Here is a 16518-nt window from a genome sequence, read left to right as displayed (position 1 = left end):
TTGAAATCATTTGAAAAATGTGCCTCTCATCATTTGAAAAATGTTTCTGATGAAGTAATCAAAACTTTAATGAATTCAATGCCAGAACGAGTACAAGAGTGCTTGAAAACAAATGGAGGAACAACACGTTTCTAAATTATTTTTTTATTGCTTATTGAAATATTTTTGAAACTAGTCCTTAAATTTTGTCCAATTTTTTTCCCATTTATATTTTTTACTAGTCAGTTTTTAAATTTTTTAACATTATTTTGTAAAAAAGTTATAAATGCTTTTATAATAAATATAAAATACAATAAAAATTCTTTCTAAAAATGTTTTTTTTTTTTTGATACCTTTTTCCAAAATAAAATTATACTAAGGTCAAAAATAAATTTTGAAAAAAAAAAGAGTGGTCTTTAATTTTTGGCCACCGCTGTATATATATATATATATATATATACATATATATATATATATATATATATATATATATATATATATATATATATATATATATATATATATATATATATATATATATATATATATATATATATGTATATATATATATATATATATGTATATATATATATATATATGTATATATATATATACATATGTATATATATTTATATATATATATATATTTATATATATCCAAGGATTCATTATTTTTGACATAATACTTGCTTGTGTAACTCATCTCATGCTTCTGTTCCAATTTTGCAGCATTGTCACAAGTTTAACATAGCATTCAATAATTTGCATGTGGTTTGGGTAAGCATTGGTTGTAAGAGGTACAATGACGGTTAAGTGAATCTGTTTGCTTGGATCTGTAGATATCTTAAATGTGATGTAAGTGGTGGTTTTGTAATTTGAAAAATATTCTAAGTAATTAGATCATCCCAGTCATTAGCATTTCAGTTGGTTTCTGGTATCTGATATTGTCTAAGTTTAAGGTCTTAGAGAGTTGGTTTCTTAATTTGAGAACAAGCTCTGTTGTTTTAACATGCTCGTTTTTTTTTGAGGTTAGTCATCATTAGCAAAAGAATGTTTTCAGGGTGAACAAAGTATACATTATGTTTAATGTAATGTTTAACAATACCAACAACCAATGAAGTTTAGGTAAGTGTTTCATGTTTTGATCCATTAGAGCAGAGGGTTTCAAACTTAACAGTAAATTAACCGTAGTAAAGAACAATGAATTGAGTTATTAACTTTAGGTTTTTGTTTCATTTAATTATGAATACATTAAGTCTGCAAACTCATTTAGGTAGAGTTAACCATCTACTTTAGTTTATAGGTCCAGGTTTCATCCTGAAAAAACCTTCAGTCATGTTTCCTATTCTTATGGCTAGAATAATATCTATGCTGATCTTTACTAAGATTGAAAAGTGATTCTTTTGATAGTATAGGTAATCAGTTTCCATTTATAATAGTTTAAAATTTTACAACACTCAATATTTTACGCATCTGGGTAGCTTTACCATTTGGCCCTGTAAACAAACTTCTGCCGGATATTGGTACATAGAGTTGTTTAAACAAACCCAATAATGGTAGCTCATTAGTGAGCAAATGGCAAATAAACAATTGTAGCAGATGGTCTAATCCTTTCTCCAAGTTCTGTATTACTCATCCTTTAGAATTTGTGTTTACATTACAGTTCTGTATTACTCATCCTTTAGAATTTGTGTATAAATTATGATACAATATGAAATCTGCATTGTCTTTGCTTTTGCCAGGTTTTAGTTAAACATGTCATTGATATTTCCAGGTTCTACAACCAACTTGTAATGCTCTTTTTCCTTAATATCCATACACCATTTATTTTTTTCTGTCCCTGGTTCATGTACCACTAATTAAACTATCAAAATACAGTGAAGTAATTTTTTTAGTACATGTATTATCATTTTCATGAAACTGTTTTCTTAACTTTGTTCTCTCTGTCTTCTTAATTTAATTTGATCAATTACTTTAATTTGGTCTGCATTAGTCACAATACCAAAATCCACCAATACAACTGTGACAAAGAGGCTGCAATATAATTTGAAAAGCCATATCTGTCAGCCTCTATTGTTAGATTTGCCAAGGCTACCCCATCTATTTACCAGTTTTTAAACTTGAATTATCTGAGTCTGATTTGTCTGCCTCACTTGACTTTTTTATGCTTGTGTCATGAACATTTATTAGTTTAAAGAGTATCAAAAAGAATTTTGGAAATAACTTTTGTAAGTCTACAATATGAATGTTGTTGGAACTACAAGATTTGTATGTCTGGCAATGGAATTATCTATTTCTTTAGAATATAATCCAAGAGATAATTTAGATAAAAATTATCTATTTCTTTAGAATATAATCCAAGAGACAATTTAAATAAAAATTTCTTTGCAAATATCTGCTTTATCTTTGGGAGAGGCAATATTATCATACCCATCAGTATGAGAGATATTAGTGATAAAGTTTTGGAATCAGACCCATGTATAAGAGATATTAGTGATGAAGAGAGATATTAATGATGAATCAGACCCATCAGTATGAGAGGTATTAGTGATGAAGTGTTAGACTTCTCTTTGTTAATAATACTTTTAAAGATTTTTCGAAAATCTCTCAAACGGAACATGTAAGATAAACAAAATTAAGTAATTTAAAAGTAATTTTTTAAAGTAAGGTTTTAAAGTTAGACAATATGTTTTTGGATCAATTTGTTGCAATTGTGAAATGACATTTGTTTTCTAGAGAGAAAATTTTTTCGGAAAGTAGCAGCTGCATAAGACAGAAAAAAAGCATGGAGTAGAGTAAGGCTTTAAACTCATCGAAAAAAATAGAAGTCTCTATGACTGCCTTAATTCAGGAGATTATTAAGGAGGTGCAATATTCAGTAGGGGAACTAAGGACATTAGCCCAAGAACCATTACATAGAAAATCAAGAAAAAAATCTCAGTCAGTCTTAAGGTAGTAATAAGAAGTGCAATTACAGGATAAACCTGATGTAGAAGGAGTACGAAGAAGGAAGTATGAGACATGACGAGTATGTACTAGAAGGAGTATAGTGTAGAAGGAGTATGAGATAAAAGTTTTAGTAAGAGTATAGTATGATCTAAACTATTTAAAAGAGAACAAAAAGAAACGAGCTAGGATCAGAGACAAGATATAAATCAAGGAATGAAGGTTAGTGACTATGGTTGTTTAAAAAACTAGTCACAAAGTTAACTATTTGAGTTAGAGAATGAGAAAGAAAAAATTATGATCAAAATAAATTGAGAGCATTAGTGGGGTTAGTGGTACTACACCATGCCATTCAGCATTGTAAGCAATGAAGTGACTGTTAACAACAATATTGGCTGAGAGAAAAAGCTTATTCAGTTTGATCAGAAACAACATTAAAAAGAGTTGACAGTCTGGAAAAGGCTGTCTGGAGAAGGAGACTGATAAAAAACAAAAAGAATGGTAATTAAGTGAAGACGTGCTTAACGAAAGTAGATTTTAATATAATAATAATAAGTCAGAACCATTACAACTGAGAACAGATGTGGAATACAATAACAAAAGATGTTGCACTGTAACAGCTATTATTAGTTTTTAAAAAATTATAGTTTCTTATCGCTACACAATTTGTCTCCTCTACACAAAGGTAGTTCTTGAATTGATCAACTGAGTCAGCTTCTATGATCTCATCTGTCAAGTTTTTCCTTGGATTAGTTACTCTATTGAAGAAGAAATTAAATCTATACTTGCTTTTACAAAAAGATTTACTCAAAGTGTATTGGTGCTGAGTTTGGTTGGGTTAGAAAACTTGAAACTTTTATTTTTGTGAATCCATTTAATAATATCTAGATTGTGCTTAATTTTATATTGTTGGATTTAATCACCTTGCAACCTACATTTTTGTAATGTTGTCAAATGCATCATTTTTGTTTGTTTTTTGTAAGAAGATTTTTTAAGTGATAGTATGAGTTTGGTTGCTCTACATTGAATTTTTTCAATTTTTTGTTTTAGATAGGGACACCAAATTTGTACAGCATACTCAAGATGTGGACGCACAAATGTTATATACAATTTTTTAACCATATTTATATGGTTAAAAAATTGTATATAACATTTTTTTTTTTAATTGTATATAACAGTTTTTAAAAGTGAATGATGAATTAAACCCAGGGTTGAATTAGCTTTTCGAATTGCTGCATTAATTTGCAATTCCCATTTTAGAATTGATTGAATTATGACACCAAGATCATGTTCAAAATCAGTTACTGTCAAAATATGATGTTGATATGTATCTGAATCATGCATTACATAAGTGGATTGAGGATTTTTTTTTTGCCAATATGAATGACCTTGCATTTATCATAATTGAATTTTGTCTGGATTGCAATACTTTATGGCTTGAGACTCTTGACTGTTCTTTATCTAACTTAATTTTATTATTTATTATTTTTTATTATAAAAATTTGACAGATAGATGTGTTTTTGATAGATTTTGGTTTATTACAAACATTTGAAATAACTGTTTTCTTTTTTAGTTGCTTGTCTGATCTTTTTTTTACCTACTTGTTATATATACGCTTGTTTATATAATACTTAAATAAATGTTTTTGATTATAAATAATGTATAATACTTGTTTTTGATTATAAAAGAGATTTTTGTGATATTATTTCTAGAATCTGATTTGATAACATTGTCTTCATTAACAAAGTTTTTAATACTTGCATTTATGCATGAAAAATGGGAGATTTTTGAGAACCTAATCTTTCAAGTTTTACAAGAACTAGAAAAGTATAATAATAAAAGTGACTATGTTCTTGAACGGCAAATTTTGCAGATTTTATCTGCTTTTTCAATAATGGTTCCATCTTATCAAATTAGAACAGACTTAAAGATAAAGAAAGAAAAATCCAGTAAGTAGTAAAAATAAATAAAACACATTTAATAAATTTTATTCAATAAAATACTTCATAAAAACTTTTTTTTTAAGAAATAAAATGAAAAATTAAAGAAAAAATTTTTTTAATTAAAAAAAAAAAAAATTTAAAAATGAAAGATTAAATAAATTGGTTATGCTATTTTTTTATTCTTACAATGTATTATGTTAGTTTATTGTTATTGTATCATATTTGTTATTTTTCTACTGCATTTGTTATGCACTAACAAGTTGCAAATTTAAAAATATGTTTTGTTTGTTTAAGACTGTTGTAGCATTAAAAACTGTATTAAATTTTTATCAGAGGTTTAGAAAAAAACATATGTCAAGAACAAAATATATGTTTCTGTGATAAATCTATAATGCTTGAGGTGTAAAAGTCCTGTTATCTAATTAGGTAACACAAGAGTATTTGCAGTAATAAAAAGGTTTTCTCTTTTGTAAATCAGAGCTTTTTTTTACTTTACTTATAGTAATAATTATTTATTAATTATATAGCTTAAACAAATATTAGTTAGTGCTCCAGATCATATATTTTATATCCTTAATTTAACAATATATATATATATATATATATATATATATATATATATATATATATATATATATATACATCAGTTGTTAATGTAGGATAGTTAAGTGATTGAGCAATGGCTCATCCTTGGCGGGTATATATGTAATGTTATTTTGGAGTGCCTCTTCACATTGGATTTCATTTGTGGTTGTTTTTGATTCGGTGCTTGCTGTGAACTCTAAATTGGGCTTAATTTTAACAACAGTCTGTAGGCCTCAGCATCTTTAGTTGCATTCAATTTCATATCATTGATTCAGTTATTTATCTTATTTATCTAACAGCGTAGACACAATTTATTTTACAAGTTGTCTGTTCCCTTCTTTTGATGATTCTGTAAAAAAACTATAAGACTTTGAGCAATCACACTATTATCAGACTTATTAATCAGACTATTAGTCTCTTTATTGCAATGTGTTTTGCTTTTTTTTCTGATACAATTGCTGCTGTTTACTAAAACCATTTTATTAAAATACTTATTTAAGTTATTAAAATACCCCTCAATAAAAACAATGATATCTGTGATTGAAGGTGTATCATAAAAGACCCATTCAAGCACATCTTTACTAAAATGAGGGTCTTATAGTCCAGCAACAACAATGCTTTGTATGATAATATCAGTATAATTATAAATATTTTGTAGGTAACAATAGTATTACACTGGGTAGTTGCAAGTGGCACCTTTTTTCTTTTGTCATTTCACCTTATTAAATGTTTGTTTATCACTTTAATAATGTCCATACATTACTTACGATACATCCTGTCTGCTGTTGCTACGATTCATTTTTGTTGCCTTAAGCTTGAAGAAGGCTGACTGAAAGTCAATTAAGTTGTAAAAATGGGGTAGCAGGATAACCTGACCAAATCAAAAAAAGTCTTACATAGACTGGTATTTTCAGGTCACGAAATCTCTTACTTCATCTCGAAAATAAGCCTCGTTACTTCAAGAGAATCTTTAACAGTATCTATGATAAGGGCAAATCTGTTGTTCCACCTATCTTAACCAATGGTTAAGATTTTGTCACCTCTCCTAAAGACAAAGCTGAATTGTTTGCTAAGAACTTTTCATCAATATCATCTCTTGATTCCACTAGTTGCAGTCTACCTGATATAGCCGACAAACAGGTTGATTCATTGCTTGACATTCGTATCACTTCAGCTTCTGTATCTAAATTGATTTCCTTCTTAGACTCTTCTACAGCTTGTGGTCCGAACGATATACCTGTTACAGTCTTGCAGAGGTTTTCTCCGGAGCTATTGTCTATACTTGTAAAACTATTTAACAAGTGCCTATCTAAGTCTTGTTTTCCAGCCTGTTGGAAAACAAGCAACATCTGTTATCCCTTTTTTTAGTTTTCTAAAAATTGGGATAACAACATCTGCTATCCCCATTAGTCTTCTTCCTATCATAAGCAAGGTTTTTGAGTCCTTAATTAACAAACACTTAACCTTTCATCTTGAAGCTAATAACTTTCTGATCATCAATATGGATTTCAATCTTCTCCATCTACAGCTGATTTGCTAACAGTAGTAACCGATAGATTTTATTGTGCATAAAATAGATGTGGAGAGGTTAAGGCTATTGCTCTGGACATTTCTAAAGCTTTTGATAAAGTTTGGCATGCTGGTCTTCTCCATAAGCTTTCTTTTTACGGTGTTTCAGGAAACATCTTTAAAATTATTGAATCCTTTCTTACCAATCATACTATTAAAGTTGTCCACAATGGACAGAACTCTTCTTTTTATTCTGTAATTTCTGGGGTTCCTCAAGGTTCTATCCTTGGTACTATACTCTTTTTAATTTACATTAACGATCTTCCAGATATTCTCACATATTAAGGTGGCATTGTTCGCGGATGATACTATCATTTATACTTGTCTTGATAAGAAGCCAACATGCTCTAATTGTTAAATCTCCCTAGATTTTAGCTAATTTTTTAATCATTTTTTTCAACTAATCATTGTCACAACAATCTAAATTGTTCTATATTTATAAATGGTAATGTACTTGAGAGGTTAACTACCCTTCATTTTCTAGGATTAACTCTTACTTCCTATCTTTCTTGAAACCATATATCAAATCCATTGCAAAATTAGCATCTGCCAAGGTTCATCTCTTTATCGTGCTCGACACTTTCTTACTTCGGATTCTATTTTCTATAAATCTCTCTTGTGCCATCTACTAGAATTCAATTAAGTCTCATACTTTTACTGTGACTACTTTTAAGTGGTTCAAAAATTCTTATTCGTCTAGTTTTTTTCTTGAACATCAGTTTTTTAATATTTGCTTCCTTCATCTTGTTTTCCTGATTCATTTAATTTGCAATCTTTTAAGTTGCCTGTTAATCGTTATCTTGCTTTATAAACTTCATCATTTCTCTTCCCTGTAACTTCCAACTTTAATAGTGCTTGTTTGCAGCCTTGTTGGAAGTAAAGATGGTAAAAAAAAAATTTGGTAGCTATTAAATAATGCTATAATGATCGATTAACTGGGACCTTTAATGATGACCTTGCATCCATTAAGAAACTAACATATACAAATGTTAGTTGTTTTTCTAAATCGTATATTATTAACAATCTTTAAGTTTCTGTAAATAGAAATAATAATAAAGACCAACAACAGTAACAAAATAACACATGTATATTATATGTGTTTGTAACACCTATAATATTATTAATTATTAAAAAAGAATAATCCTGAGTAGCAAACAATATTGGCACAATTTTGTTTATATACTTTACATACTGCAAACAATGTGCCAGTATTGTTTGCTACTCGGGGATATCATATTTTTTCATAACTTATATAATAATAATTGTATTATTATATAAGTTATGAAAAAATACGATATCCCATTTTACTTTTTTTTTAAATTTTTTTGTTTGATAGTTTTATTAGAAAAAATTTTTTTTCATAAAATAGTTCAATTTTTTTCATAAATTAATCAGTTTTTATAAACTTTTATAAATTTTCAACCAATTCAACTTTTTTATTTTATCAGTTACTAAAAGTATTAAAAAAAGTTTGTTTTGAAAATTTATATTTTGTTAGTCGCATGGCTAATCGAATCAAATGCTGCAAGCAACATTATATACAGCACTCGGAATTAGGAAAAATGAGGTCATCAATTTGTTGCTAACCTTAAACTCTTAGAGGTTGGCATCAGGTACTTTTAGGTTGGCAGTTAGGTCAGCAATGCCAAATGCTGACCCTAATTCTGAGTGCTGTATATAGCATGATACTTAACAAAAAATATGCTTATAAGCATATTTTTTGTATAAATACAATATTTTGTATAAATACAAAATAAACAATCATTTTTTGAAAACAGCATCAACTTTTAAAATTTAAAAGATATTAGAATAATATAATCTATTTTAAATTTTGTTTTACTCAAGTTCACTACAAATTTATTGCACTTAAATCAGCTATGGCAAGATAAATTTTTCAAGCAAATTAAGTTAGCAAATAAAGTATAAAAAGAAAGTTTTTATTTTTTAAATTTTGTTTGTTTGCAATTACCTTTCTAGATTCACCTCTGAAAGGTTCAGGAGGCCACTAAGTTCTGGAAATTTCTCATTTTTATTTTGATTGGCTGGTTAAATTCAATTGACTTTTTTCCATAAATAGTAAAGTTATTTTTATTTTATAGTATAAGTTATTTTTATTTTTAAATTTTAACAGTGGAGACTTTTTCTAGGCGAAACATTATTTCTAAATTTTTTGTAAAGAAAATCAGCACTTTAGCCAATATACTTTTTTCAAAAGTTCAAAAAATTTTACTTCAAAAGAATCTTAATTTAAAAGAATTCAAATAATTTTTTTTTTTAAACAATTTTTGAAATTTGAAATTTTGAAAACTTTAAAATTTAAAATATACCTGTATTTAGTTTACTATTATTTTTTTAAATTTATTTTAATAATTATTTAACTTGAAGTTTTTTCAATTTTAACTAAAAAAATTGTAACCTTTTTGTTTCAGTGCATGAAGCCAAAAAAATCTCTGTTAAAGATTTGTTGAATGTTTCAAAATTAATGAGTGATTTTATTACAAATGAAAGTTCAGTAGGTTTTTTTTTAAATTTTTAATCAAAAGGCAAATCAAAAAAGTTTTATTCTCTGTAAATTATTTACTGTAAACATATGTTAAATAATTATTCTGTAAAGATTTTACTGAGAATCTATGCTAAATATCTATTCTGTAAAATTTTTACTGTAAAATGCTAAATATCTATTCTGTAAAGTGTTTACTGTGAATCTTATGCTAAATATTGTCTTAAAATCTAACTTGTGAAAATTTTATTTTTTTAAGTTTTTTTCTTTAACTTTTAACTTAATTAGTGGCAGCACTTGGAAAAATTATTCTCTTGAAAAAACTTTGTTTTTTTAAAAACTATATATAAAACTAGTTCTTTTTCTGTATTCTTTTTTTTTTTTTAGAATATATTTATTTTAAAATACCACAGTATGCTGGTTGACATTGTTCTTTTTATATGGTCTGCATTCAAGCCCCACTTTACATCTGAAATATCTCAAGGTCATATACACACTTTACTTAAAGAAACAAGTTTTTGGATGGTATGTGTTGTTTTATTTCATTAGACATGGTAATAATGATGATGATGATGATGATAATGATGATGGTTGTGATGATGATGATTGTGATGACAATGATAATGATGATGATGATGATGATGATGATGATGATGATGATGATGATGATGATGATGATGATGATGATGATGATGATGATGATATGATGATAAAGATCATCAGCGTCACTACGATGGTGATGATCATTATTGTCATCATTGTTTTCATTATCATCACCATCATCATTATCATCATCATTGTTTCATTTTATTAATAGATATTTGAAATGCTAATTAAAATCCACCATGTTATGGTTGCAGTTGGTATTCAGAATGTTAATTTGACTTTTTTTATTGAAGCAACATTAACAGTATCAATATTTATTGAACAAGTAGGTTTTCATTTATTTGACAAGTAAATTTATGCTTATTAAAAAGTATGTCATGCATTAAATTAATTAAATTTACTGTTACGCAGTGGCAAGATGCTCATTTTTCATATGAAATTTTCAGAGATACCCTTTTATGCTACTGGTAGTAATACTCAGCTTTTTTTGTGATTTAAAATTTTAAAATGATTTAAGGAAAATAAATAGCTTGTTGTTGTTGTTGTTGTTGTTGTTATTGTTGTTGTTGTTGTTGTTTCTCCACGCAGCAGCCCTTTTTATCAAGGTTTGTGTTTTGGAGTTATAGAGTTAAGAGAGGGTTGTAACCACAATATAGTAGCTTCCTTGACTGTAGTGACCTTCTCGACCTTGGCAAGGCGAATTAACAATTAAGAAAAAAAATATATCAAAATTTGTGTTTTTTTGTGACATCAATATGCATACCAAGATTTTAGTTTTTTTGTGATGTCAATATGCATATCTAGATTTGTGTTTTTTTGTGATGTCAATATGCATATCAAGATTTGTGTATTTAAGTTATAGTTTAAGGCTTAAAAATAAGAATTTTGATGAAAAAGTTCAGGGATAAACATGTTGAGCCCTGTACTATCAGAGATGTGGTTGGTTTAAATTATGTACTTCCAGCTTATGAAATGACTTTACTGCTGAATTTATCTAATTATTGCTTTAGACCTACTGCACCTACCTATTCAAGTACATAATAGGTACCTAGATTTACTGCACTTTAAATTGATAGGCAAATAATATGCACACTAAAGTAAAAAGTTGTTCATTATCAAAGCTGGCTTACAAGTAAATTATATTACAGTCAACTAATAAGCTGCAAGTCACCTATAAAAGATTTCAATGTTCTTTACTGTAAGGCTTGCTAGTTAGCATAGCAAATCTAACTGCATTTAACTAATTGTAGTGTGAAAAGCTAGCTGGTTAACACCGCAAATCTTACTGTGTTAAACCAATCATAGTGTGAAAAACTAAAAAGCTAAATATTCGATATGATTTTTTTTATATAATCTTGACAACAATTGACAGTTTTGTGAGGTTATTTTTTAACATTAGTTGCTATTCTTAAAATGAGGCTTTTGTCAAAGTTGAATCACATTATTTTTCTAACTATTTTGTTATAATCTCTCTATTTATTTTTGCCTATAGTGTTTATGATATATATTTAACTATATATTTCTATGTAGATGTATAATGTTCTATGTAGATGTATAATGTAAATGTTATAAACATTCATGTCTTAATACCTATAATTATAAAAATTATTATTATTGCTAATAATATAAATAATATATATGTTAACTAAAAAGTTATTTTTTAATCTTATTCAACTTTTTTTTTAGTTTGTTGAAAAATCCAAGTTTGGTGAAAGTGTACCTTTTTCAATCTCACCTGAGATCATGAAACAAGCTGCTTCTATCTTGAATGTTAAAGTGGATACTCTCTGCTTCCTAGATTTTATCAATAATTTACTTCTGTCAGCTTTGAAATTTATTCAGACTGCAAAGAATTCAATGAAGTTATTTGTCGAAGTTAAAGATGTAAACATTTTAATACATTAAAATATATAAAATATATATGGTGAAGTTTTCAGTACATACATTAACTGAGGTTTTGAGCAAATAGTTCCTTAGAATGAAAATCGTCTAACAAAAAATATTTTTACTTTTTTTTTCATTCTTCTATAATTTTTTTGAAAAAAGTAAGGATTGTCATTACTCAAAAATAAGGATTACCATAGCTCAAAAATTGTTGGTTTAATGCATATTTTTATTAATTTACAATAATTACTATTTTATTTTAAATACTACTAATTTAGTTAAATAATACTATTTTGGTTAATATTTTAAGGTGAGACTTGATGAAGACGAAAAATTAAATGCAAGAAATGTTGCAGCATTGCATCTAGAATTAATGTTTAAGCAACAATGTATAGCAACATTAATTGATTACTTTACACCGAAAAAAGGTTTTAATTTGATTTAAATGATTTTTTCAATTAACTAAACAATTTAATAATTGTGTATTGTTATATTTTTATTATATCATGTTTGTTATTATCATCCTTATCATCATCATCATCCTCATCATCATCATCATCATCATCATCATCATCATCATCATCATCATCGTCATCATCATCATCATCATCATCATCATCATGATCATCATTATCATCCTCATCATCATAATTATTATTATCATCATCATTATTATCATCATCATCATCATCATCATCTTCATCATCATCATCATCTTCATCATCATCATCATTCTCATCATCATCATCATTATTATCATCATCAGTATGTGGTTCTATGTTCGTTATTGTCACGCTGTCATCGGCACACAGAATTTTAGAATTTACCCGCATTGCTTGCGATTTAAAAATTCTTTTTTTTTTAATTCTTATCAGGAAGATATAAACTTTTAAGATATGTTAGTTACGTAAAAAAATTTTGAGAAAAAAGCTTTACAGGTAAGACCCATTAAGAAAAAGGCGTTGCGTTACCGAAAAGTCTAAAAAAGAGGGTTTATGCATGGGGATCATCAAAAAATGATTCAGATATGTTTTTTTTATTCATTTCCTTTAGATCAAGCTATACATGGAAAAAATCCACTTACCTAAACTTTGAGGTTTTTCATATCATCATGGCGATTTTAAGTAAACTTTTTTAATATATTAATGTGCAATCTCCTACTTTCATTTTGAAAAAAAGCGTTACATAAAATTTTTTTTAAACTTTTTTTTCTTGATGGATGTAATATATGCCATTTCGAATGTCCAAAAAACATTTACTTTGCTTTTGACATTAATTTTTTTGCGGGGAATTTGGGTTTTAAACAGTAGTTGCTGCAATACTGAAGCTACCCAGATTGCATTACCGAACTCACTTATTTTTTGATAATAGACGAATAGAAAAGGTTTGTTATTTCTAATTTATTGTTTAGGTTTAATTCCTTTTTTTTTCTTCAATCTAAAACAAACTCTTTTTATAAAATCTAAACTCCATCGTAAAAATACCCCGCGGAATGGGTTTTTTGTGGGTAAAAGAAATACATTTTATAATTGTTTATACTTTTTTTTGAAAAAATAAATTATTACACTACTATCTATACCAAACCAATATGTTATTTGAAAATCCTTCTGTGGGCGTTTTTCCAAAATTAAATTTTAAGTTTATAATAAATGTAAATAAATTTACATTTATTATAAACTTAAAACTTTTTGAAAATCCTTCTGTGGGCGTTTTTCCAAATTTAGCAATTTTAAGTTTATAATAAATGTAAATAAATTTTCAATGATCATTTCGTATCCTTACATACATACATGCATCTTAATACTAGTTTTATATAAGAAAAATAAAATTTAAGGCATTTTACTTTCTTACCTTTACTATTTGAGTTTGGTTTCAATCAAGAGCGTGTTGAGGGGGAGAATCAAAGTAGTAAGCCCCTCCCCCCCCCCAACCCTCCCCCCCCCCCACACACACACACACACACACCTCTTGGGGATAAGCTATATATTTTTCAAAGGCGAGTATTAGAATATTTATTTATAACTTTAAAGTAATTGTACAGAACTTAGTAACTAGACTATGTCCTATTGTGTAAAGGTTATTGATTTATCTTAACTATAACAAAGTCCTAATTTCAATTAGCTTTTCAATTACTTCTTAACAAAAAACACCCTCCAAAAAACACCCCTTCCCTTACCTCAAATGTGAGGGCAACACATTACCAAAATCTTTTTTTTCTATTATCAACTAAAAACATATTCATCAATGAATTTCAAATTATATGCAATAATCTCTTAGCTTTCAAAAATTATGTCCATAAAAAGTTTGAATCCCCCTCAATTTGAGGGGGTTACAATTTTTATCTCGCTATAATTTTTGAATGCTAAAAGATTTCATGAAATTTCAATTTTATTGTTGAATTTGAATTTAGTTAAGAATAGTATAAAAAGTACTTTTCAAACTCATTGCCCTCACATATGGGGTAGGGGGTTAAATTTATTTGGGTATTATATTTGTTTATTTTTATTTTATTTTATTTTAGCATTTAAAAAGCATCGTTATTTAATGTAAGCATAACCATATAAATGTTTGGAGTTTACTCCATGTCTAAAAGTTATCTCAAACACCAAAAAAGGCAAGATCAGCCTCTGCCTTTGTTGGTGAATGATAAATCACGCCCCGAATTAAAATCAAGAAGCTGGAAAATATTATCTTTTTAAAAAATAATCATTTTTAGGGTTTGCATTTTATTTTTATTTCAAAATTCAGAAACACATTTAATGATGACTTTATAAGCCGCTTAATGATATTTTTGTCTTGGAAAAATCAAAGCCTAAAATATTTATTTTAAAAGCAAAACATAGCAATAAAGACTTTTTTATAAAATTTTTAGTAAAAAAGATATTTTGTTAACAAAAAACATAATTGTTCATGTTTTGCTTTTGATGAAAGCTTTTGAATGATTTATACACATAATGTATAAATCATTCAAAAGCTTTCATAAAAAGAAAAATAAACGTCACATATTCTATATTTTTGCATATGCAAATGTTGACGTTTGCTTAAAAATTTTAAAAGCACACACATTACTTCAGCAATTTTTTTGTGATAGTTTTTATTTATTATAAAAAACACATATTTATGATAAAAAAAACAACAATTAAATACTAAAGTTTAAAACACATTTTAATGACTTTAAAAACCATGTATTAGTTTATTCTATAATGACTAATAGAATAAACTAATACTAATCTTAGTATTATCCAAATCATTAATAATACTAAAGCTTGATTTGCAACTTAGGCAAGTAAGGTTTCCATTGTAAAATATTTATTCAAAAATTATAACACGCTGGCTATCAGCCCTCTTTAAAAGGTTTCATAAGAATGGAGATAACACTATAGGATTAAAGGTGCATACGGATCAAGGGTGCAAGTGCTTCCCTATATTTCTTTAATATTTGTTGAATATAAGGAAGTCGGCAAAATGCAAAGTACGTACTAGTGAAATGCGAACTTTTGTGCAAACCAAAATATTATATTTTATCGACCATGAATATATTATTAATTTAAATACAAATAAATATGAATGTATTAGTAATGTATATGTTATGTTGCTTTTTCAATCTTCTACATGTGGTTTTGATGTTGAAAATATGAATAAAATATAAAAAATTAATGTGTATATATATATATATATATATATATATATATATATATACACACACACAGTAAACTCCCGATAACTCGAATCTCCAAGGACCTAAAAATTAGTTCAAGTTAGCCAATGTTCGAGTTATCAGGAACATAATATAGATATAAATACACACACGCCTAATATTTACACACACAAAGTTAAAAAAAAATGTAACCTATTAAAGTTACCATGATGAATCGAATTTGAGTTGCAAGATTATGATTTTCACAAACGCCATGCTTACGTCACCTAAATATCTGATTGTTTTTCTGAAATTTTGTAGTTATTTGTAGAGTTTGCATTGTTTTTTCGATTATTTGATTATTGAAAGAACTGTTTTGCACTTGAAAAAACACTTCCTTTGTAATTACGTCTTCCGTATCTTTGATCATAATAGCGTACTCTCGATCAGCCTCTTCAGGCTTAAGAGCACTTCACCATTTTGAAATTTCTTTTTGGCACAAACAAATTAATTCTGCTGAAATAAACAAGTCAATTGGTAAAACATTTCCTAACATAGGAGTTAGCTTTGAACGCGAAATAAAATCCATAAAATGCGTTAACGACAACAAGTATGACCATTTTGTTGCCGACTCATAACCTTTATTTTTTGCACGTTGAAACCACACTTCTTGAAATTTTTTAAACCAAAAAAAAGGTGATATGAAGCTTGTTGAGGGTCTGGACATAACATCTCCATAATTCTCCTAATCTGAATCATTTCATTTATTGCTGCCTTTCCTTTTTTTAAACCACCGGAAGGACTTTTTAAATACAAGCAGAACATTTCAAGAAAGTCCGTAAAGTTGGACTTTGCTGCAAAATTATTA

General features: G+C 27.4%; 1 protein-coding gene across 2 annotated transcripts in view; it reads left to right on the top strand.

The window, feature by feature from the left end:
* Positions 1–16518, top strand: part of LOC136071831 (cilia- and flagella-associated protein 54-like) — a 128072-nt gene that overhangs the window by 24664 nt on the left and 86890 nt on the right. For both annotated transcript variants that reach the window (XM_065797279.1, XM_065797278.1), the window contains exons 10-15: positions 4639–4875; positions 9453–9535; positions 9911–10048; positions 10341–10454; positions 11816–12013; positions 12324–12441. In XM_065797279.1, the coding sequence (XP_065653351.1) occupies positions 4639–4875; positions 9453–9535; positions 9911–10048; positions 10341–10454; positions 11816–12013; positions 12324–12441 (888 nt within the window). The remainder of the gene's footprint in view (positions 1–4638; positions 4876–9452; positions 9536–9910; positions 10049–10340; positions 10455–11815; positions 12014–12323; positions 12442–16518) is intronic.

Source organism: Hydra vulgaris, chromosome 05, assembly GCF_038396675.1.
Source record: "Hydra vulgaris chromosome 05, alternate assembly HydraT2T_AEP".
NCBI lineage: Eukaryota > Metazoa > Cnidaria > Hydrozoa > Anthoathecata > Hydridae > Hydra > Hydra vulgaris.
Note: the sequence above shows the minus strand (reverse complement) of the source record. Positions and strands in the feature narration are given on the sequence as shown.